At 38.1% G+C, this 24,705-nt stretch overlaps 4 protein-coding genes across 4 annotated transcripts; 3 read left to right on the forward strand and 1 right to left on the reverse strand.

Annotated features, from left to right (window-relative positions):
* Positions 1–7,502: 7,502 nt before the first annotated feature.
* LOC134797904 (venom carboxylesterase-6-like) lies at positions 7,503–9,860 on the reverse strand. The gene is made up of 3 exons (XM_063770249.1): positions 9,504–9,860; positions 8,056–9,344; positions 7,503–7,714 (listed from the first exon to the last, which is right to left on the reverse strand). The coding sequence occupies exons 1-3, from the start codon at positions 9,705–9,707 to the stop codon at positions 7,516–7,518; spliced, it is 1,692 nt and encodes a 563-aa protein (XP_063626319.1). The 5' UTR covers positions 9,708–9,860; the 3' UTR covers positions 7,503–7,515.
* Positions 9,861–10,189: 329 nt separating this feature from the next.
* Positions 10,190–13,123, forward strand: LOC134798341 (juvenile hormone esterase-like). The gene is made up of 3 exons (XM_063770748.1): positions 10,190–10,462; positions 10,900–12,230; positions 12,785–13,123. The coding sequence occupies exons 1-3, from the start codon at positions 10,280–10,282 to the stop codon at positions 12,993–12,995; spliced, it is 1,725 nt and encodes a 574-aa protein (XP_063626818.1). The 5' UTR covers positions 10,190–10,279; the 3' UTR covers positions 12,996–13,123.
* A 1,203-nt stretch (positions 13,124–14,326) lies between these two features.
* On the forward strand, positions 14,327–16,744 carry LOC134798340 (juvenile hormone esterase-like). The gene is made up of 3 exons (XM_063770747.1): positions 14,327–14,639; positions 14,796–16,138; positions 16,521–16,744. The coding sequence occupies exons 1-3, from the start codon at positions 14,442–14,444 to the stop codon at positions 16,717–16,719; spliced, it is 1,740 nt and encodes a 579-aa protein (XP_063626817.1). The 5' UTR covers positions 14,327–14,441; the 3' UTR covers positions 16,720–16,744.
* Positions 16,745–17,646: 902 nt separating this feature from the next.
* Positions 17,647–20,195, forward strand: LOC134798339 (esterase E4-like). Its single transcript, XM_063770746.1, has 3 exons — positions 17,647–18,048; positions 18,264–19,609; positions 19,958–20,195. The coding sequence occupies exons 1-3, from the start codon at positions 17,833–17,835 to the stop codon at positions 20,181–20,183; spliced, it is 1,788 nt and encodes a 595-aa protein (XP_063626816.1). The 5' UTR covers positions 17,647–17,832; the 3' UTR covers positions 20,184–20,195.
* Positions 20,196–24,705: the final 4,510 nt, after the last annotated feature.

The raw sequence follows: 24,705 nt of genomic DNA on the forward strand, positions 1-24,705 counted from the left end.
TTTGTGTAGAGTATAGGCTGAAAAGTACAGAAAAATACAAGTTTGTAGATCAATTACCGAGTAGAAACAAATTCTGCTGGAATAAAAGATTGTATACTGGTTCATTTAACTGTAGGAACCACTAAACTTACCTCCATTTTGTTTTTGAGAATAGTTGCAGTTGTCTAGCCCTGATTTTAGACCTAGATATTGCCACATTTTCGAGTAGTGGCAAGCCATTATATTTTGATATTACACATAGGCAACAATGCCAATAATTATATACAACATTTTATTTATTTATTTATTTAATCCAAACAAAAATGACAGTGTAATTATTGCACTTGTCTGCCAAACTGCAGAACAGTTTGTTGGCAGAAAAACTAAGTCTACCCTCCACCATATTCGTAATCGTATACTAGTGTTATAAATATTAATACAGCAGTCTTTTTTTTAATGTAGTTTTTATGTAATTCATCAAACTAACGGTGTACAAATATAAAAATTGCTTCGACAGGAGCCCCTCTATGGATGGCATTCCAATCCCTTACCAAGCACATGTGAGTAGAAAGCTCTACGTGTCGAAATTTCCTAATACCGGCTACTCACACAAAGGCCGATTCCCAAATCGCCTCTTTAATAACCATGTGTTGGCAAGCAGGAACGATTTACTAGATAAGCTCTACGACAGGGCGGCAGGAACGCAGGAAAGCTCCTTAGATTGCCTTTGACGTCCTGCTAGGCTGTCACATCTGCAGAGCAATTGGGGCAATTTCGCAATCAATTTATAGAGGGTCCATGAAGGCCGATATTCGATGTGGCACTATGAAAAGAGCCGGCTATACCAATTATTTGGGGTTGCAACAAAAGTGATGGAATCTCAAGACGATCGTTTACCGAATGGGACGGCATTCATATTTCAGATTTGCCATAACGCCATGCCCATTGTTTGTCCGGTATACCCGACCTTACAGTATATGTATGAGCAGCCGGCTTTACACTAGTTCAATGTGGTTCCTTCAAGAACTCGAACCGCCCACGCTCGCGCAACCAACGGGAATACAAGTCCATATCCGAAATGATGTTTCATTGTCAACATATTCCGATATGGTTGCGGAAAAGCGTAAATCAATTTTGTCATTTCTAGCATTCAGATAAAATATGTAGCGGTGAATAACGTTTTTCCTTGCTTTGTAAAAGATGGGCTGCCTCATGTTTGTTTACCTGTATAAGTACCTACTGTGACGAGATTCATGTGGGGAAGGATAATAATATTAACCTTTAAGAACCTTGTGCTTGTGTTTTCTAAATGCGTCATATTTTAGTACTACTTAGAAGGTTTAGGTACTATATAGTTATTGCGTTCATCATCCTACTCAGCATATTTTCCAAAATCCTTCTGATGATGGGATTTATGAGGACAAACCTAGTCCTAAAATATTCTAGACTTTGATAATTCAGTTGTTTGTGTGAATTGAAACTCATGAAGAAGACCATAACCACCTCCAAAACTCCATTATTTTCAATGCCAAAACTTTAGTGCTTTAGTTACCGTCAGTAACCGACGCTGCTCTCAAGTATTTTGTTAAATAACTGTTATTTTTCTTATAAACTATTTACCTTATTGATGCATGACTAAATATTTGTTTCTTAACCCCACAAATATGCGGTTAAAATCTATGTATTTCAAGATCCCGGGTAAAATAGGCAAAGGACTAGTATGTAAAATTCCTCTTGAGTTAGAGTGCCGTACCCATATCACTGTCGCGGGGCAATAACCTGCCGTCTATTAGCGCCTGCTGGGGCCGCTTGTGATTGAAATATATGCCAAATTGATATCACGCTGTCAGGGTCGGACATCGGATCGTGTGTTGATGGCTTTTGCTTCGTGTGTATAAACCCGCTCGTGCTACCACCTGCATAAAAATCGTTCGTTCACTTTAACCGGTTATTGAATTACAACTCCTATAGAAATTGCAATTTGTTACTTCCATAGCATTATGGCATATGGTATTTTACTGTGGGGCGGTGCTTCAGAGATAAATACCATTTTTGTTCTGCAGAAGAGGGCTATTCGAGCAATATACAAAATGAACCATAGAGACTCACTTAGAGATAAATTTAAGGAAATTGACATAATGACAGTGCACTGTCAATACATTTATGAGAATATTCTGTACGTACATAAAAATATTGTAAATTTTAGGAAAAATTGTGAAATTCATAATATTAATACTAGAAATAAACATAAGCTCGCAGTGCCCTTCACTCGGCTCCATAAAATTAAAAAATCATTCATGGGTAATTGTGTAAGATTTTATAATAAACTTCCAAACCATATTACTGAATTATCTATTAATAAATTTAAGAATTATGTAAAGCGTAAACTTATTTCTAAAGCTTATTATACCACACAAGACTACATGAATGATATTACAACGTGGGATTAATTGTTATTCGAAATGATTATTTATTTATTAGGTATATTTGATTATTGATGAGGAAATGGATATTCCGATGTAATACTATCTACTTCTTTTGTCACTTATGCTTTTTTTTTGACATTTAGATTTTATTCTAGAAATTCTAGACTAGTATTTTTTTATACAATCTTTTTAATGTTTGACGATCCTTTTGTGAAATTTTTAGTGTTAAATTTGATATGTATAATAATCCAATTTTATTATGGAATAATATTAACATCAATAAATTGCTCTGATAATTAGATTAAGATTAATTACGATTCATAAGAGCTTGTTGCTAGGCCTACATGAATAAAGTAAATTTTGTTTGTTTGTTTGTTTGCAATAAGATTCAAAATGAACTAATGGAAAAATATTTTTCTAGGCTGTGTGTGGTCCCTTCGACTCGCCGGCGCTCAGTACTATGGTTACTGAGTGCCGGCGAGTCGAACGCTACAGAACCAGTCTAAAATGTGTCATCGATATGCGTAACAAAAGCGCGTTATCGGAGACCTACATTGGTTTTTTGAGCGTTGGACTTTCCCGCGCTCAGGTGCTAATTAGAATAACTAAGACTCTTTTTTGCAGGTAAGTAGCACGTGCGGTTTTACTTGACAATAGACAAAGGATTAGCCGTCAGGGCCAGTTACGAATTGACGGACTATACATAATAAGGCAAACATATTAGTAAACGATACCGTCGCGTCGGGAGAGGAGGGGATTACACACGCTGAAAAAAGTGTTGGCTGTCTTAATTTTGTATTGATCAACCAGACACGTCTGAGAACGATAGCATCGACATCGATAGCAGACAGTAAATTTCTCTCTGTTTCTGAATGTTAAGGCACCATAGTTCTTAAAATGTCGGTAAAGAAAAGACTAATTTTAACCTTAATCGGTGTGAGCTGGGCTTTTTGAGAACCGTAGGACTATTAAAAATTTGACGAAGCCTGAGGTTGATGAGCTATCTGTATGATGACGAAGCCTGCGCTGTGGATCTGAAGGTACCTATGCTGTTAAAATTATGTTTTTTTTTGGGTCAATAAATCAACTTTTTATTAGAGTAGGTATATTCAGTATTAAAAATTTCAAGATGGGAAAAAAGATATTACCACAGTGATCTATAGAGGGTTCAATTTATATTGTAAGGCATTTTTTCCGACCTCGATCAGACTCAAAACGGTCGAGATTCTCTGTCCCCGATTAGCTCTGGTCGGTAAAAAATTACCATTATTGGCGAAACCCGGCCTAATCTTTATCGGTTCAGATACAACGTCCTTTTAAGGGAGTGTAAAATTATCCACAAAAAAACCTCTTGACTGCTATAGAGTACAAACGAATTTCAAATAAACGAGGACTAAGTGCCAAATAAAATCAGAGTTACGGACTACGCAACGCCAGGGATGTGACATGTGACACCTGACATAAAGTTCCAACTATTACAACCGGTTTGGGCATGCGAAGCGCACTGAACTAAAACCCTGTTACATACGTATCTGAAGACATGGGCTTACGTACTTTTAAAATCTTACCTTAATGATTTTGATATCTGTGCAATTGTTCATCATGCTCGTATCAATATAATTTCGGCTGAGGTGCATGTATATTTATCAAGGTTTTTATAGTTCAAACAGGGCTTCTCGTCTGCGTTGGCCTTAAAAGGAGTAGGTAGGTACAATAATCCGGTAGATAGACATGCTCAAACCACACTGTCAACTGACAATAGGGTATTTAACTGTATTTAAAAAAAATATTTTACACCATGCATGAAATAAAGCACCAGAAGATTAATAGAGAAACGTAGACAGCAGTTATTTTTAGACACAATTTCTATTTTAAAACCCGTATAAAACCATAAAGAGTAGGTAGTTTGATTGTGACGTCACATGCTAGTGTTTTATCTAAATTCCATAGTAACCAAATCGTTTGACAGTTTGAAAAAAGAAACTGATTTGACTAGTAGTCAAATACCCTATTCGAGGATAAACCTTGTTCCTAAGATATAAGGTCCACCGATGATCAACGAGCGTTGCTGTTAGTAGGTACAAATGTATACGTGGAGTATCCATTTGCCACAATTTTACTGTAAGCAATAAACGTTTACGGGAATCAATTCTCGCGTAGCCATAAATACTGTGACGTCATCTGACGCCATTTTGAATCTCTGCCTGCTAAGTTCTGGCGATGGCGCATTAAGTTTAACATCCCACTCAATTTTCCTCGTCTATAGAATTATTATGGTCTGTAAAATAATACTTAAGATATGGGTTCTGGTTTGGACGTTGTGATGTCAACAAAGGGTTTAGACATAGAACTCGCCCTCTTATACAAATGTTTAAAACCCTAGTTATTACATGATTACGTAAATAACTGTCAAGCATAATATTTTTACATTTATATAACATTAGAAGGTACCTTAAGATAACCCTGACGAAGTAGGATGGTTTTCGAGTGTAAAATTATGAACGGCTTAATGAAACTAATTGCGGTTTGTTACATAAAATGCGTAGATAGCTATACAATACATACATTATGTTACATAACCTTTTTATTTTTATTATTCGATACTTAATATATTAGAGACCATCAGAGTGGTCGGCCCAGTAAAATGACATTTCAATCAAATCTGGAGCAGCCCAGCTGCGGAAGTAGATACGTTGCAGAAGCCCTGGAGAAGAAAGATAAAACATAAGCCTTCTAATAGCTATATTTCTATAAAACAATTGATATCTTAAATAAGTCTAACGTTTCTGAGTCAATTAAATTTTAAAACAAGAAATTGCGTAAGTAATTTGCCTTTACAATGTAATTTTACAGCAATATTTCGCTCACAATCAGCTAAAAGTGTACATTACATCATCGTTCATATTCCGCGTATACGAGAATTTAATTCAATCTCCATCGCGCCGAGTCATACATACTTGCATTACGCTGAATAGCATGAATACGACATGAACGGAGCATAAAATGGCGCTTAAGAGAAGCTACATTGTAGATTATTATGTAGATTGGGGTGAAATCTATATTGACTGGGTAAACTTGTTTAAATTTGGGCAAAACTGTTTCTAAATAGTACTAAATTTAAATAATTTTGGAGTGAAATTGTGAGTATTTAACTGTCTTTAACGGTGCTTCTCTTGCTGTTACTGAAAACTACAAAAGACATTCACTGACAGCGATGTAAATTTGTACGTAAATGTGACAGGGAAGCAACACGTCGAACTTGGTTCACGGTAGGCCTTCACGGTTCTCTGTTCGTAGGCGCTTTTCGTTACAAGTGTAGCGCGTCAGCGTAGCTCGCGCTGGCAGTGAATTCATGCGCTTGTTTTTAGGTAAGTATTACGTATTAAGAAAATACCAAATGCGATCGTGGAATAATGGACACAACACAATAGAAGTATGTACCTAGCTGAAGTAGGCACCTGCTATCATACCCTAAATGGCTTACCAAAACAACGCACTTGTACCCAATTATTACGTACCTATTATACATACACATATATAGGCAATTAGTTTATGCATACCAGTAGCGGCTGTAAAAATGGCTTTTAACCGAATGCATCATAAAAAACCCATTAGCAAATTGGTTCGACTAGCCATTAATGAACTGGAGCGTTATGGTGAGCGCGGTCGGATTTTTGACGACTTGCCATCACCGATATTATGAGCGGTTAGGTATCGGTTGGTGATTGTTAGGTGCATTGGGGTAACTTCTAAAGTGAGGTAATTTTGAAAACCGCAAATATATCTACAAAACTAGCACTTTCTACTGAAGCAACAGAAGCCAAGATGCCTTAGTAAGTGTTGCAGTAGCGTAAGTGTTGCTAAAGTATGAAGTGCTTCTGGTTTTATAGCCACTGCCATGTTCAAAATTATCCCGCTTTCGAAGTTACCCCAATGCACCTTATAGATATAAATAATTAATTTAGATAATGGCAGAATTCGATCTGTGTATGACTATTGGCGTCGCCCTATATATCGGGCATGAGACACATTATAGTTATCAGCTTTTCTGCCTTAATATGAAGAACGCGTCAATGTCGTAATTTGTATTTTTCGCCACGATTTACGTAACACGTTGCCAATTTTTTTCAATCGGTTATGACCGGCAAATCCCGAGACTCCATAAGAAATAAGTATGTACCTACAGAGAGCATAATACCCTATGTCTTTCCCATCACGGAACAATGGTGTTCCGGAGGCGTGCGCGGAACCGAAGCCAACACATAGAGGCCATTTTGACACTGCCCTTGCCCGAGTCATGGGACGCACGCATAGGCAACACCTGCTAGGGTGTATGGACTATTGAGAGTTGATGGAATCTAAAATGAACTAGGCTATTGGATGAAAGCGATGGACTAAGTTCTTATTGTTATACTCGTACAGTGGATCAGCTAAAAATCGGGCGTTCAGTACCTACCTACCTACAGATGACGTTAACCTGAAAAATAAGGAACAATTTCCCGTTTAATATATGATATTATTGAGAAGTTTGTGACTATAATAAGAGTTTCCTCGTAAAATTAAGTACCTACCTAATGAGGAGATTTTATGAGGAAACTCTAATTTTGTTATCTTTCCAATAGCATTAATTATTTCGCAAAATCTTTGCTACATCCATGGAGTTTAATGAGGGTTGACGTAATCATGTTTCCAGTAGGTAATTTGGAGCCCGTTTATAGTATACCTAGTTAATACAAGTTAACGCTGTTTGGTAACTAAGCGCTTAAGACGCTTAGTAACTAAACAATAACTTGAAACTACTATTAATTAAAAACTGTTGTGATTTCATATATTTTACTGTATTAAACAATAATATCTGGGAGACCGAGCTTTGCTCGAAAACATATAAAAACTCAAAACTGCGCGTTTTCCCAGAGATAAGACCTAGCTAGATCGATTTTTCCGCCCCGATCGAAATCGTTAGAGCCGTTTGCGAGAACCCCGAAATATATATATAAATAAATAAATATACAAGAATTACTCGTTTAAATGTATTAGATAAAGTGACAATGTAACTACATCTACATTCTACTATGGCCACTCTTTACCTACTCGTAATCTTTGTTTTATATCATAGTTCGTCCTTCCAGTCCTTTTCGGGATAAAATTCTTGCCGTAGTTCATCCCAAAACTCAATTCTTTTCTGTTCAGGAATGTCAACCATCTTGATCTTGGCTCCCAAATTTAACGCTCTAAGTGGGAATCTGTCGACGAATGGATCCCAGTGCATATTTCCCAGCTGAGAAGCGTCGGCTTGCGGTGTCGGATTTCTGTAAAATACATTTTTAAATAAAATGAAGATCACATTTGAGTAGGCATGGAATGCCGTAACCCAGTAACTATAAATATACGTAGAATGAATATTATTATCTTGGTAACAAAAACGCGAATTTAAAGAAAATACTAAGACTATAATAGCGATTTATGACGAAATGTGAATTGTAGAAATTAATCTTAATCATGAAGTATTTAATTAGTTGTAACATTTTTACCTATTTTCCTCAATGACAGCATTAACCTCCAGTTACTAATCAACGAACGTGTATTTATTAAACAAATTGAAATGTAAATACTTTAAGAGCGGATTCAATTAAACTCCGCCCTCCCTTACCCGTATTTAGCGAAATTGGACCATAGTCTAGTGATTTTCTTAATGAAGTCCCTTTCAGTAGAACCCTCGCCGCTATTGTATATGTCATTTGCCGATTTACATCTGAATAAGTAGCAGATTTCATCCCCAAACGTCGCGCCAGACAAATTGAAATTTCCCACCGATGAAATCCAAGCGCTATTGAGTTCACCTTTGAATGAGAACCGGTACAAGTAAAGTTTGGCACACGACACTTGAGCGTGTAATCTCGCTTGCCGAATCAACGGATAAATAACTTGGTCTGACACGTATTTCGCGTACCGCCTAAAACTTTGCTCCCCAATCGTTCCGTTCAAAAAATAAAACTCCATTATTTTTCTAAGTATCTTTCTGTATCTCTTAGAGCCGTATTCATCTACCGCCCCTTCGAACGGCACCAAATATTGGAAATTGTAATTTAAATACTTCAGAAGCTTCCGATTCTTCGCTAAGCCTTTCAATTTGTAAAGGGATTCCAAGTTCGTATACCCCATCATTACGTCGGCAATGTTATTCGTCATACGACGCTTGTATATATTTATTGGCAATTTATGTACAAAAGCGTGCTTCTTTATTTTCTCCACAGTAGGTCCAAAGGCGTTGATCAATCTCTGATTATCTCTAACTTCAGTACTATCGAAGAGATCTTCCGACGCAGATAATAGCTTACGGGTGGATGCTTTAGAGAGTAGATCGTAAAGTTTTGTGCGATTGAATTTGTCAACAGGCCCGTTCATGTTGTTGTACAACTTGTTGGCAATCTCAAAGCTGTAACTCCTGTAATCGGCGGGTGAAAGTGCGCTGCCACTTTGGATGATGACCCTTTTATACAAATCTTCAGCTTCGCTCGATATTAAGAGCGAGGCCACCAATGTCGCCCCTTTCCCGTGCCCAATTACGGTTACTTTTTCTGGATCTCCATTAAACATGCTGATATTGTCTCGTACCCACTTTAGGGCTGCTAGAATATCCTTGGCACCCATGTTGCCAAGAGCAAAATTGTCTTCTGTATTCAAGAACCCTAATATGTGTGTCCGATAAGAGACCGAGACCACTACGAGGTTCTCGTCGATAAAGAAGTCGGGTCGCTGGAATCCAGAGGTCTCTTGAATCCACACTATCACGGGGGAAATGCAGGTACTGTTCGGAGAGACAGGCTTATACACGTTGAGGTGCAGGCAATCCTCATCACACATAGTGGAACATGTCTCTTCGTAAAGAACGCTATAGTCGTACACACCTTCGGTCGGGTTTTCCAAACACTTCGGTGGCTGAAATACAGAATCGGTTAATCATTATAAAAAAAATTGCATTAAAATATGATACATCTTGAAGTTCATTCAGATTAATCTTGCGCTTAGTCTCCCGCAAGAATCAAATTTATCCAGTTTTGAAACGCTTATAAATTTAATATGTACCTACAAGCCTACCTTAAACCTCAGCAGACCGACCGGCGGTTCGGCGTACGGAATACCCCAAAACGCCGCAAATGACTTATTCTCAAACAAAGTTAATAATTTTCTTCCAATGAGCACAACTCCGTCTGATTTTAAATTTATAATGTTTTCAGAACTCCATGAAAACAAATTTAAATACAAAATGAGTTTTACTAAAGTTATAATGGGAAACAACATGGTTTCAAGTGCGGTATGTTTCACACATTGAATTATATGATATGCTACAAGTTCTAAATCGCAATGGACACGTATTGTAAACTATATTTAAACCATGAAAATGTTTAAAAATATTGCACCATTTCATTCAAAGTCGTATCAGATCATTTTGGATGTTTTAGCCTTATCGACTGCACGTTTTAAAGGTCTAATGCGTTAATTATTTAGTATCTCATAATTCATTACTTAGCAGTTAAGACAGTAGAAGTATTTCCCTGTTTCTGAAAACATGTGTATTATTTAAATTAGGTACGCTACGTGTACAAATGGATAAATTTATAAATTGTTTACAAGATAGATTGAATTTTGACATATTATCTTCCACACTTTCGCAATTTCTTATCATTGTCTGCAAACATGCATAATAAATATGAAACGGAAATTAATTGATACAGGAACCGCGATTACCTATTACTACAGTTAGCGATTACTACAATAATAAAGTTTTAGGACAGCCATAAAGATACAAACGATAATAACGCTCAGCTATCATTCAAAGTCGATAATTTAACACTACCTTTGTGACCCTTGTAATGTATCAGTGTATTTATGTGTTTTTAACAATTATAGTTAGTGTATACAGCCATCCGTTGGTGGAAACTACTCACGGAATAGTGACCGGCAAAGTTTTAAGGACGTTGCTGAAAGATGTGGAATATTACGCCTTCATGGGGATACCTTATGCTGCGCCGCCTGTTCAAACGCTCCGGTTTCTGGTAGAATGTTGTTTTAAAATAATTATGCACTGGAGCGGTATTCGACTCGGGATATCGCGGTCATACATCCAGTAAAATTTAATTTGATTTATTCACAACATTTACGATGTCACAAGCTGTGAACTCTTGATTTTTTTCAAAAGTAATTTAATTAAATTATATAGGAGGAATAAGATAGTAGTAGTATGAAACGAAGTGCCCCGTTTTCATTGCTCTTGAGTGTGTTACAATTCTTCAGTTACGTCTCAATATATTTGTTGTGATACAATGTAAATTAATTTTAGATACTTGTAGGTTAAAAGTACGTATGTAGGTAGAGTCGTAGACGTCTGACGAGTCTCGACCGTTATAAACGTCGTGGGCACGTCGTGGGTAATGTACTTAGGTATTATATTTGTTATGTATTATAAAGTTGTTTTCTTTTTACTGCTTTTCAGGCCCCGCAACCAATAGAACCATGGAATGGAATCCTAAATACCACTACGTACAAGGAACCGTGTTATCAATTCAAGCATGTTTTCAAAACTGTGCTACCCTACAGTTATTTTGGCGCCGAGGATTGCCTCTACCTAAACATTTTCACTCCAGCCATAGACGAAAACAAGCGCCCTATTATTGTTTTCCTCGAAAATTCCCGATTCAGGTATTCATTGGATAAACCAGATTACGGGCCGGATTTCTTCATCGAGGAAGACGTCATTATTATATCAATAAATTATCGCATGACTTTGTTCGGATTCCTTTCGCTGGAAGACGACATTATGCCCGGGAACGCGGGATTAAAAGACATCGTTGCCGGCTTGGAGTGGATAAAAAATAATGCGGTGTACTTCGGGGGTGATCCTAAACGAATTACATTGATGGGGTCGCAGGGAGGCGCGGCCGCGGCCGACCTCCTCATACACTCGCGAGCTAACCAATTATTCAATTCGGCCATTTTACAAAGCGGTACGTCGTGGAGCACTATGTATCTCCAAGAAAACGTTCTAGAACGCGCCTTTCGCCTCGGCGAGCTGTCAGGGAGAGGCACAAGCAGCAGCAAACGCCTACTAACCGAACTGAGAGAAATTTCCCCCGGGACTTTACTAGCTCAAGAAATTGCTGCCAATCCTAAAGATTACACAAAGGAGCATCAAAGAAGTGCGCTTACGTTCGGACCTGTAGTCGAAACCCATCCGGATAGTCTAGTGAGCGAGTACCCCGAACGGGTCAGTAAAATGAACACGCCTGTTTTGATTGGATTCAACTCTCGGGAGGACCTGGAACCGTCTCTGCAGTATCTCATAGAGCCCCAGTACTTAAGTTTCCTCGAGAAAGACTTTCCTTTGCTGTTACCGAGGCGCGTCGAGTTTAAATTCGATCCTGACGGCGATAGTTACTTAGAAGCTGTAAAAGAGGTTAAGAAATTTTACTTCGACGGTAAAGTTAAGATTAGTAGTGTGCCTGAATACGTGACTTACATAGGAGATGTATTAACCGCTTACTCTGTGAACGCTATGGCGGAGAAATACGCGAATATTTCTTCGAGTTCGGTGTTTTATTACCAATTTGACTATTACAGCGATTTGAGCGAGAATAAAAATAATTTATTGAAGCTTTCGTCGGTGTCAGAGGGCACGGCCGGCGCGGCGGCGGGGGACGAGCTCTGCTACCTATTCGTTTGCCCCAAATTAAGGAAGAAATATGCGAAATACTACAAACAACAAACAGAGGAAATTAACGTTTCTCGGAAATTAGTGAGGCTGTGGAGTAATTTCGTAAAATACGGGTAAATATTTACTACTTAAGTGCTTAGTTGTTTATTAGTTATTACTGTATTAAATTTAGTTAAGTATGATTTTTATATGTAATGTTTTTTACACGTATCTTATAATAATCTTACTTTTGACACACAGCTAGAGACACTTTTATTTACTTACATACCCCCTTATTCATAAAACTTTACGGGCCTAATTTAGTTAAATTATGTTTTATCCCTTTCTACAAACGATTATTAGCTAATTGAGGCCTCGATCGACCTCTTACAAACGATTATTAGCTAATTGAGGCTTGTAGCGCGTTTATGAATAAGGGGGTTAGTAGGTACATCGAAACAACAAACCCATCCATATCGAGCAAAATACTACTTTTTATTTATTTAATCATATGGCAACATATTGTAATTAATTATCTGTACAAAGAACAGTCAGGCATAGTGCAATACATATTGCACAATTAGTATTTATTCAAAACTGTATGTTTCTACACCGCTTCGAGGCTTTACCTAAACACATTTATCCACATCACCGGACGAACAGAATACAATCCGTATAACCGTTACAGAAACCCAACACCAGACGGCGACACCGTGCTAGACCTCAAATGGCCCCCTTACAGTGAAACTAAAGACTATCTCCACATCAACAAACAATTGGAAGTACGTAACTCAATCAATAACCGATTCCGATTCTGGGAGCGATTCGTCGGGAAGCGGCGCGCGGCCCGCCGAGGCCGAGGGACGGTTGCCGCTGAGACAAATAAATACGAGCTTTGATTCTGTTGTTTTGTGATTGTTTTATTGAGTACTTCCTTGCTTTTTGCGATTGGGATTTTACTTGATTTACAGTTTATTGTCAAATATAGCACATATTTTGTCAGTATATTTACTGTATGTATGTTCAAGCAGTTCAAGTATAGACTTTAGTACAAACAGACGAGTATAATTGGATTAGCGTTGAGACTAATAGCCTTTAATTTCTAGGCTAGCGCTAATCCAAAAGTTAGGCCCTAAACCTTGTTGTATGTATAATAATGAAAAGATGTTTGTGAGAGAGTATCCAAAAGGACCACCTCAGCTTTAACGAATATACTTAAAGAGGGAGAATTCTATTAAATTCTAAACTCATTAAACAGTTGTATATATCTAGATCCTCTGGAACCCTTACTTCATTGTGACCCTGTCAGATTACTTCAAATGTTCTTAATGTACATTTATTAGGATTAGGTAAGGTACTTAATTCCGAATTCAGAACACGAAATATCAAATGCTTTGCCTTCGCGTATAACAAATAAATAACTCAATTTTTTTTTCACCACACCAACTGGTAAAGGCTCTCTTGATTGTTCAAAAACCGATAGCAAAGTTGCATTTTATTCACATGTGAGGCAAAGGAATCAAATGCAAATTATGAGTTGTTTTCTTATGTTTGCTGGTTGAATTGACTTTTAAATGATGATTTTGAATGATAAATATTTAATAACATTCATTTGGATTTGATTTGGTTTGTTTTCATTGATATCTTACAGTTAAAATATTCTTCGGGTTGGTGTGTTGAAAAATTTTGTGTTTCACTCGGGTGCAAATTTTGTTTTACCCTCGTGCTTTGAAACCCTCGTAACGCTCAAGATTCCATTATTCGAATCACTCGCTACGCTCGTGGTTCAATTTTGGAATATTTCGCTTGGTCGGGTATCAATATTAGCACGAGCGGTTAAACAACAACTTTGCCCCCTTGTAAAACAAATAACAATATCTTTTTGGTCACTCAATTATTGAGTGTAGTTGTTATTGCGGGTTATTTCCTAGAGGATAAGGGATGACCTTCTCCATAAAAACGTAGTCCTCATTTTCCTTTCTGGATATTATGGACTACCTACGTTTGTATGGCAAAACGGTCCACTTTCGTCTGAATGTTACTCGTACATATGAAATGGATGTACCTTAATAAATAATAAATATAATGGGACAAAGTTAACCAGGTATGTTAATAAACAAAAATAAGTATAATAAAAAGTATAGGTACTTACGTATTTTAAAACCACTAGGTAACGTTTACCTATACTAATTGATATCGATTAATGCCACTATCGTTCACACTATAGATAAACCAGTAAGTATAGCAAGAAAGATTAACGCACACGTATCATTAGGACACGTCAGTCGTCCAACAAATAATGATATCAATATTCACGACTCATAAATTTGACAACCGGCTTTAACATGAGACATAAAACATATCTATTTTATTACCTTGCAATTTTATGCTTCGTGCATAAAATTAAAGGAAATTTGATCATAAATACGAATTCGGGAAAGGTGGAGGGTAAAGAAGTGCCGTCTATATTCCAAGATGAGAAGTACTATACGTTCGCAGGTATACCATATGCTAAACCACCGGTCGGCAGCCTCAGATTCATGGTAAGTGAAAAAAGCCGTTACCTAAACACCCATCCCTAAAAAATAGTCAGTATCAGATTTAGTGAAAGCGTTTTAGTCTCAAAAAGATTCAACACGTATTTTATTCGGGTTTTATTTGTTTATCCACCGAATCAACCCATTCCATAACTTTTTCAGCCTCCAGAGCCCCATCCTGGCTGGGATGATGTGTTAGAAGCAAAAAAAGAAAAGAAACACTGTGCGCAAAATAATATTAGAAGAAACAGAGGCTTCAGCGGGGATGAAGACTGCTTAAACCTTAGCATCCACACTCCCAGGGCTCCTGCGAGCGACTTCAACTTGCCCGTTATAGTGTTCCTGTACAGCGAACAATTTCGAAGCGCCTATAATGGCTCCAGAGAATACGGTCCGGACTTTTTCATGAAGGAAGATGTAATTTTAGTCAATATTCACCACAGACTTGGTGCCCTTGGCTTCCTGTCTTATGAGGACGATTTACTACGCGGCAATAATGGATTGAGAGACGTAATTTTGGCATTAAATTGGGTTAAGGACAATATTAAATACTTCGGAGGTGACGCCAGCCGAGTCACATTGATGGGCAGTCAATCTGGAGGCGTGTTAGTAGAAATCTTACTGCATTCGCCGAAAGCAAAGGGCTTATTTAGTGCCGCTATTATCCAAAGTGGGACACTGTGGAGCTCGATGTATTTCAACAACAAAGGCCGAGAAAAGGCCATAGAGTATTCTAAAGCGCTGGAGGAAGAGACAGCTACAAGTTCCTACTTGCTGAAACGGTTGGCTGCTATCCCTGCCGTGAAGCTTGTGGAGGCAGAACCCTACGCCGTCCATGCAGATGAAGCAAGAGCTATCCAACGAGGTGTTCCTCCTTTCGGGCCGGTCATCGAGCACGATCACCCTGACGCCATAATAACTGAGCTGCCAGACAACAAACCGATTGATTTAGGAGTACCCGTCATGATAGGGTTTAACTCTCGAGAAGGTCTGGAGATCTCAGAACGCTATCTGCAAAAACCTCAATACCTCACTTTTGCTGACAGAGATTTCCTTATGCTATTTCCTATTCGAGTTGACTATCATTTTAAATTAAACGAGAATATATATGGCCATGCTGTCCAAGACATCAAGGATTACTATTTCGACGAAGGTTACATTAAAGTCAGTAAACCAGGGGAGTACGTAACTTATATTGGAGATATTATGTCATTCTATCCCACGGACTATGCTGTGAGAAAATACACAAATTCTTCGAGCAGCCCCGTTTTCTATTACATGTTTGATTACAACGGAGAGCTGAATTTAAGAAAGAAACTGATTTTGGAAAACGCACAAAGTATTGATGGGGCATGGGGTGCTACAACAGGAGATGAACTTTGTTACTTGTTTGTATGCAATGGTTTAAGAAAAGTCTACACTAGGGCTTTAAAAGACGAAGAGTCAGAGGAAATCAAGGTTTTGAAAAATATGGTCCGATTGTGGACAAACTTCGCGAAAACTGGGTAAGAAAACAAATTCCTCATTATTTCCAAAAAATCTGTAGAAAAGCATGATTTTTCTGACATTCCAAACTGCATGTAGATAAGCAACCCATTTTAGGTACATTCGATATTTCTGCAACAGCAGCACACACATATAGGTTATTCGTTTGTCCTTTCTTTGCTACATAGAATCCTTGCTACAGTGGCTTTCACTTGTAGAGTATTAAGAGCATAATATATATAATAACTGTAGCAGAATAACACATGTGCTGTAGTTTCGGGAAAAGTCTTATAACCCTAAAAGTTTAATTTTTGTCGTAACTTGTATCGTCTTTACCTGTTAGATAACCTATATCTTAATTATGCAACGGCAAAAAATGCAATTTTATTTATTACATTTTAGTAACCCAACCCCACCGGGCGACGAGTTCAACTGGCATCCCGCCTCGCATCAGAAGAAGGAGTGTCTGGTGATCAGCGACGAGCTGACGATGGCCGAGCGACTCTACGACGACACCGTCAACTTCTGGGACGACTGGATGGCCAAGTACGGAGCTCTGGCTGTCAACGGGGTTGTGCAAGATGTTAAGGACGAATTATAGAAATAAATGTTGTGTTTAAAATAATGTCTATATACCTAAAAGTTTATAGCAAGTTTTTTGTTTCAAAACACCCTTTATAAATTATACAGGGTGATTCAGGAGACGTGAGCAGGACTAATACTGCGCATTTCGTAAATGATAAGCAACACTTTCGTATCAGTATTAGTGAGGTTAACGTTAATTTTCGAGTCGTGTTGAAAAAAAAAAGTTATTAATTTATTTACGACATGCGTGGTCACCCTAAAATTAGAATACTAAACTACCGATATTCTGTGTCAAATTGAATGTCACCACTGTCATCGCGGTCTGGTTACTTATGAAAACTCGTATCTCACTCAAGTTTGACAGTTTATTTTCTTCGTAATCAAAAATTAAAGAGGTTTTATGCTTACTAATTAGGTCTTGTAGGGTGACCATGATTGTAGAGGATTAAATTTGCCCTCACCAAAAAGTTAAAAAATAGGAAAAAGTGTGGTTGTTTCACCTAAATACGACGGTGATCGATCAATTATCAGTTACTGATTGTGCAGGATTAGTCCTGCTCACGTCTCATGAATCACCCTGTAATTCTCTTGAATGTACTGTAAAGATACTTCTAACATGGTGAGATTGGTGAGTTGCAACCATATATGCGGCAGATAAATATTCGCGAATGTCAAATTTAGCGACAACATAGGTAGGTAATGTAGTAAGGTGGTGGTACCTACTGGTGCTCGACGCGGTCCCAGTACATACATGTCATCTTGAAACTTAAGTCATTGTCAATAGAGGTGACAGCAGGGTGTCATCTATAGGGCATTAGCATGTCGAGCACTAGTACCGCCACCTTATATGAAATATCGTTATCAGCCTTACAAAAGCTTTGCAGCGTCTGTCACAGGCACAGGCCATCAAAAATGATGTGGATTTACGCCCCGATTTTTTTTGCGATATGGTATTATTTGAATTAACTCAATTAACTATGTCTTAGATTAATCTTAATTCCAATGAAACACGTCTTACACGTTATCGATATAGGTAGATAAACAAAGTACACGTTAGTATTTCTTATCATACCGGTTCACTCGCCGTCACTAATGTTTTTTCAATCACTCTAATCGTTTAAACCTTAAAATGATACTGAGAAATACGTTGAATATCGTGCTGTGTTGCTTAGGTACTATAATATTAGTTATAGAATCGTGTTACAGTGAAAATAATGTTGAAGTGATTCTAAAACAAGGAGTGTTGTCAGGGACGTTGGATAAAACGTTATTCAATAAACGAGATTATTATGCATTCAGGGGTATACCTTATGCCGAACCGCCAATAGGAGCTCTAAGGTTTATGGTAAGATTCATGTGAAAATAGTCAGAATATATATTTAAATAGGTATTTAAGCATTCGATTAAACTAAATGTTACACGCCAAATTGAAGTTTCATTATTAGATAAGCACTGCTCGTAAAGAGCTTCTGACCATTTTAAACAGTGTTGACATTTAAAATGTTACACTCATAAAAGGTGGACCATTCAATACTAATACTATTATCATTACATTTTCAGCCTCCAAAACCACATCAAGGTTGGGAAGGCACATATGAAAGTCACAAAATCAAGCCAACATGCATGCAGTTCAACTCACGAAGCCGCAACGGCGAACCTATCGGCCTCTCCGGCTCCGAAGACTGTCTCCACCTCAGCGTGTACACACCCTCCCTTCAAGGCCCCACACCAGTCCTCGTCTTCGATTACAACGACAACTTTAGAACCGGTTTCAACAGCACTGATACTTACTCCCCTGACTTTTTCTTAGAAGAAGATGTCATAGTCGTGACAATCAACCATCGCTTGGATATGTTCGGCTACCTCAATACTAATGACGACGTTATCCCTCCTAATGCTGGCTTGAAAGACTTTATCTTGGCTTTGGAATGGATCAAAGAGAATATTGAGCAATTCGGTGGAGACCCGAACAGAGTGACGTTAATGGGAAGCAGAGGAGGAGCTGCGTTAATACACATATTGCTGTTTTCCGAAAAAGCTAAAGGCTTGTTTTCAAGAGTGATCATGCAAAGTGGTACAGCGTTAGAGCCTGTATACTTTCCTAATAATTCCAGGAATAAAGCTTTCATGCTTGGCGAAGAAGTTGATATCAAGACTGATGACAGTCATACTTTACTGGTAGAACTACAAAAAATAGATGCCGAGGAGTTGTTTTATAAACAAGTGAACCTTCTTGACAATGAAGATATAACTGAACGGCAAATGTCTATTTTTCCATTTGCACCTGTTGTTGAGATTGATAATTCTGACCCAGTGCTCACGTCTCTACCAGATAACTCCAACATCATCAATGACGTGCCAATCCTGATTGGTTTTAATTCTAGAGAAGGCTTAGATTTAGCGTTCCACTATATAGCCTCGCCGCGTCTTGTAGAACTAACCCAAGACTTCTTCATTCACTTTCCAATTAGATCTGGGTTTAGATTTAATCGCAACAGTACAGTGTTCCAAAAAATGGAGCAAGAAATAAAAGAATTTTATTTCCAAGATGGCTACTTTCATGTTGGGAATATTTTGGAATATGCAGTTTATATTGGGGATGTACTGCACAACTACGCATTGGATTATACGGTAGCAAAACTTGCGGATCAGTTGTCTTCTCCGTTGTATTACTACATGTTCGACTTTAATGGGGCGTTGAATGAGAACAGCTTGCACATATCCAGTCGAGCCCTTAACACCGTAAAGAACTGGGGTGCCACTGTGGGAGACGAGCTCTGTTACCTGCATGTGTGTAGTCGGATTAGGAAGAATTACGAATCACTCACGAAACTTGTCAGCGAGCAAGCTGAGATAAAGCTCCTGAGGAAAATGGTGCGAATGTGGACCAATTTTATTAAAATCAGGTAAGAATTCTGTCTTTTTATACAGTAAACATATAAAACTATCACAAAATGAAAGCTGATGAAATAAAAAAAAATAGTTACAGGCGCGCTCATTCATTCTTCCGCGTGGTTACAGCCAATAGTCAATTGATTTTCCTAACTCGTAACTTGACACTTAAGAAACCTTTTCAGTAGGTACCTATTATTTGTACTGCTACGAGTATGTGCGTACTTATTGCTATACTACCTCTATGATTTATCTAAAACAGTACACAGAATAAGCGCTATTTAAATGTTAAAGGTATTTAAGTTCTACTTACTACAAAAATGCGTAGGTATGTAAATTGAGTAATTCATTCAAAATTTCAGCAACCCTACACCCTATGAGCAGGACGACACCTTGAAAATAATAACATGGACTCCAGTCAACAAGGATTCTAAAGAAAAGCAATACTTGCACATAACTAAAACCCCGCGGATGAAAGATGGTCCTCTTGGGGAACGAGCTGCCTTCTGGGACAGCTTGCTCGAGAAGTACTCTGCAATGGCCGTCGACGGTGTTGTCACAGACCCTGAACCTCATGAAGAATTATAAATTGGATGAGTAGCACTCATTTGTTTTTATTCAACGTCAACAAGTAAAGCCCAATTCTTATCTACAATACTCTCTGTCCAGAGAGGTAGAGTCTAACTCTAGTGTCCCTTTAGTGAGATCAATTCTATCAAAATGAATGATCATATAAACCCCAGGTTTACTCGATAAACTAAATTACTCTCTAGGCCGCCGGTCGTATTAAGAAATTTGCAAAAGATGGTTGAGATCTTATGGATGTACTAATGTACAAATAAATGAATCAGGATGATTTTTGCACAAGAACGATGTATCATGGGCAGCCGGCAGATGATAATATAAAAATGTAAGGTTTCTATTGCTCTAAATTGAACTTTATCAATCAATTCTCATTCAAGATTTACTACTTTATTTTATCTAAGTAAACAGAAACATAAGATAGACAAGCGAATGAAGAAAGTTAAACAAAAGCTTGTTAAAATTAAAACTATCTGCGTTGGACTCGGGATCGACTAAGAGGATGGTGAAACACAACAGAGAACTAACTCTTGTTCAAATATTACGATCATAAAGTTGCTGGCGCTAATGAATAGTCATGTAGCTTGGGTGAATTATTTAATTCCCGCAAATATTTTTCTAACAAGAGAATACGGTAGTCATGTATGAAAACTTTGTATTTATTCGCACTAAAATGTTATTTTTATATATTGATCATTTGTATCCCTTTAGAAAGTATTAATATAAATGTATTTCTCTCTCAGAATAAAACACCTCATGATTCACAATCGGTACGACGATACACTGAAAACTGAAAATCGATTTTTTTTATATTTCTCTCTATCGCACTTGCATATTGGAGCGATAAAGATATATCGAGGAATATTTTTTACTGTACCATTTCGTAGTAAGTGTGTCACAGTTACAATTAGGTATATGACATTTTTAGCGGCATTCCCACTGATCGTAACTGACATGCTGACAAGGTATATAATTGTACAGAAATCAAATTCTTTGACTGCAGGTACATTAACATTACCTTTCCCATAGCAAGGTAAAACGCTTGCCCCTCGAATTTGATCAACTTTTCAAATATATACTGTATTATCTCTAGCGTACCTATCTGGGTACTAACCCCGGTGCATTTCCACTAAGCAATTACAACGCTACGCTACTAGACAAAGAGCGGGATCTCGCGTCGGATGTTGCTAACTACCGGCCACAAGTTTCCACTCAACAGGTATTAGCATAGTTGCCGGCTAAGAGCATTTTCACATTGTCCGATCCGATATCGGATGTAGGATCCTACCGCGCGTAGTCAGGCCGCGGGGGCGCGCCCGGGCGCCGTCTTTAGCGATCACTCACCCTACAACAAGCATTTTATGCCTACACTGCCTACACATAAGCACATAAACAAATATTATCGGTCCGTCAGCTGACGGGGGCTGTGACATGGCTGAATTTATCGGAAGCGCCTTTCCGATATCGGATGTCGGAAGGCGCCTATGACAAAAACAGCAGCAGGAGAGTGCCATTGCCATTAAGTCCGCCTTTTTGCGTTATTTATCGTTTTTTAGTAATAATGATTTATTAAATGTATATAAATACAGAGAAACACATATATCACACATTTTACTTCCTTCCGACATCCGATATCGTATCGGACAATATGAAAACGCTCTAATAAGTGGCTTAGGGATGCTAGAGAATTTGCACTGTGTAAAGACTTACTGGGGCCACGGTTAGATTAAATTAGCAAACTCCTAAGCCAGGCAAACTCTTGAGTAGAAGAGCCAACCGCAGTAGGAATCACCAGTTTCAGGAATCTCAATAAGCTACTAATTTTTAACCGACTCCAAAAAGGAACAGATTATAAATTCGAGTTTTTTATGTTTTTTACCTACCTCATAACCCTGTCATGTGTGAACCGATTTAGTATTTTTTTTTGTTCAAAAGTATAGTTAGTTCTAACTCGGTCCTAATTTGGGCAAATCCAGTTCCGATGTTTAGTTAGGATGCATGTGGAATTAAGGGAAGAGATGGATTTGGTTTGGTATCGAAGATTTGGTTTGATAACAACTTCAACATATCACCATATTAAAGATATAATATTTTATTATTTTTGAAGTTGGTTTTCAAAAAGGTTTATTTTCGTTGTCTAAGTGTTAATTTTGGAGTGACTTAAAGAGCTGCTTTTGTACAGCCAAAGAGCAGCATTGGGGCTCATAAGCGGCGGTTTGTCAACCCATATCCAAAGCGTTTGACGTTTAGGGGTCACACGATCCCGCCGCCAAAAAGGCGCTCCCATACAATAGAAGTTGCGCTCTCATTTTAAAACTACATTCTGAAATAACAGGGTTGTTTTATGTTAATTAGATAAGACTCAGCTAGCGACATCTATCTAGCTTGCACAGAACTACGCCAAGACCGAATGCACATCATAGCAGGGTAGCTTACAACATTGAAGTTCAGTATTCTCTTCATAGGTGGCGTCACTTAACTTTATCTCATAATTTAACAAGCGTATATCGACGACGACTACGACGCGAAAAAATTCAATTCTAGTTATCTGCTATGAAAATTTGGTAAGTACATACGTTATTAATCTCAGTCAGTGCTTAGTTTTTGAGTATTTTAGATAATAAATATAGGTACCTACTTATTTAAAAAATATTACTAAAAAATTTACATATATTGACATAATTCCACCTTATATCATCATCGTCATTTCAGTCGGTACTTATCCCGGTCCTGAGCTAATCTCATCCAGAAGTGACGTATAACGTAACCTAACCTAACGTAACCCACGAACAAATATTCATAATAAAAACAAAAATCACCGTTTTTGAGATTCATGAACCTCCAGTATACCTATACCTACACAGATGAGGGATATATTTTACGTCAAAACATAGACGTAACTCATTTAATTAAATGAGATAAGTATTAGGTATCACTACACCTTATTCATGATCGAGTTAGCGAAACTGAACGACTTTTGAGACTGAACGCCGCAGTGAGCTCGACAGGAAACGAGATGAGCTTAGGGCTGATTTAGACGGCGTGCGAACTCGCATGCGATTTTAGTTACATTTGCGGACTGTTGGTTACGTCCAATTCAACCGACCGATCAAAACCCGCAATGGTATGAGACTCGCATGCGAGTTCACGCATCGTCTAAATCAGCCCTGGCTCGGCCGCCAACCTCAATTCCCTACAACTATATAGGTGGTGCGCTCACGTGCCCAAAATGCGCTCGAGTATTTAGCATGAGGATACGGTACGGGAACCACCTAAGCGCGCACTAGATAGTGGATCAGCTACACTCTAAAGGGGCCCACTGATTACCCGTCCGCCGGACGATATCGGCCTATCAGTTGTTCGGAGCTGTCAAATTGTTGTTATAACTGACAGGCCGATATCGTCCGGCGGCCTGTTAGTCAGTGGTCGGTATTATAACACGAGTTAGATGTTGCCCGCTCCAGCGCACACAGTCGCTGTGGCCGAAATCGGTCAGGAGAGCATCATCACACCTTATAAAACAAAGTCACCGTCAAAGTCAAAGTCGCCGCGTCTCTCTGTTTGTGTGTTTGTATGTTCGCGATAAACTCAATAACTGCCGAACGGATTTTCATGCGGTTTTAACCTATCAATAGAGTGATTCTTGAGGAAGGTTTTTGTATAATTTTTTAACCCGTGCAAAGACGGGGCCGGTCGCTAGTCTTCTTCTTCTTCCTCGCGTTGTCCCGGCATTTTGCCACAGCTCATGGGAGCCTGGGGTCCGCTTGGCAATTAATCCCAAGAATTGGTATAGGTACCAGTTTTTACGAAAGCGACTGCCATCTGACCTTCCAACCCAGAGGGTAAACTAGGCCTTATTGGGATTAGTCCGGTTTCCTCACGATGTTTTCCTTCACCGAAAACCGACTGGTAAATATCAAGATATCAGCGGCCGGTCGCTAGTGTATGTATAAATATTCACCTATGTCATAAATGCAGCGGCCATGGCTAAAGGGAGCGGTTATATAATGTTGTTCTGGGTCAATGCCCAGTAAAGTAACTTGACGCTAAGTGAATTTCAAGTACAACAAGAAACCTGTCGCGAAATATCAATAGTTTTATTAAGGAGCTTTATCCATAACAAAAAAAAAACTTCTTGTGTAATAAATAACTAAATAAAAAATAAAAATAAAGAAGGCTCGACTACTTGGCCTACTTGGCAACATTCATACCTACTCGATGTTTCGTGAGAATTGCACGACTGCACATATCGAGAGTACTGAATAATATATGTACAAAAAAAGGAAGCACATACCCTCTTTCTTAACGTTGCACAATGTTTGTTTTATAGAAATATAAATTTGTAAAAACATACACATTTTTGACATATGTTGTAAGTTGGCTTTATCTTATCTATCTAATCTTACCTTTATAAATCATAAATCATAAAAATCATTTATTTTGCTTAAAACATGGTACAATAGATGGTCAACAATTATAACTGAAGCACACATTTCACCAGTAGCTGGCATGCAAAATTTATACCTAC

This window comes from Cydia splendana, chromosome 16, assembly GCF_910591565.1.
Source record: "Cydia splendana chromosome 16, ilCydSple1.2, whole genome shotgun sequence".
Classification (NCBI taxonomy): domain Eukaryota; kingdom Metazoa; phylum Arthropoda; class Insecta; order Lepidoptera; family Tortricidae; genus Cydia; species Cydia splendana.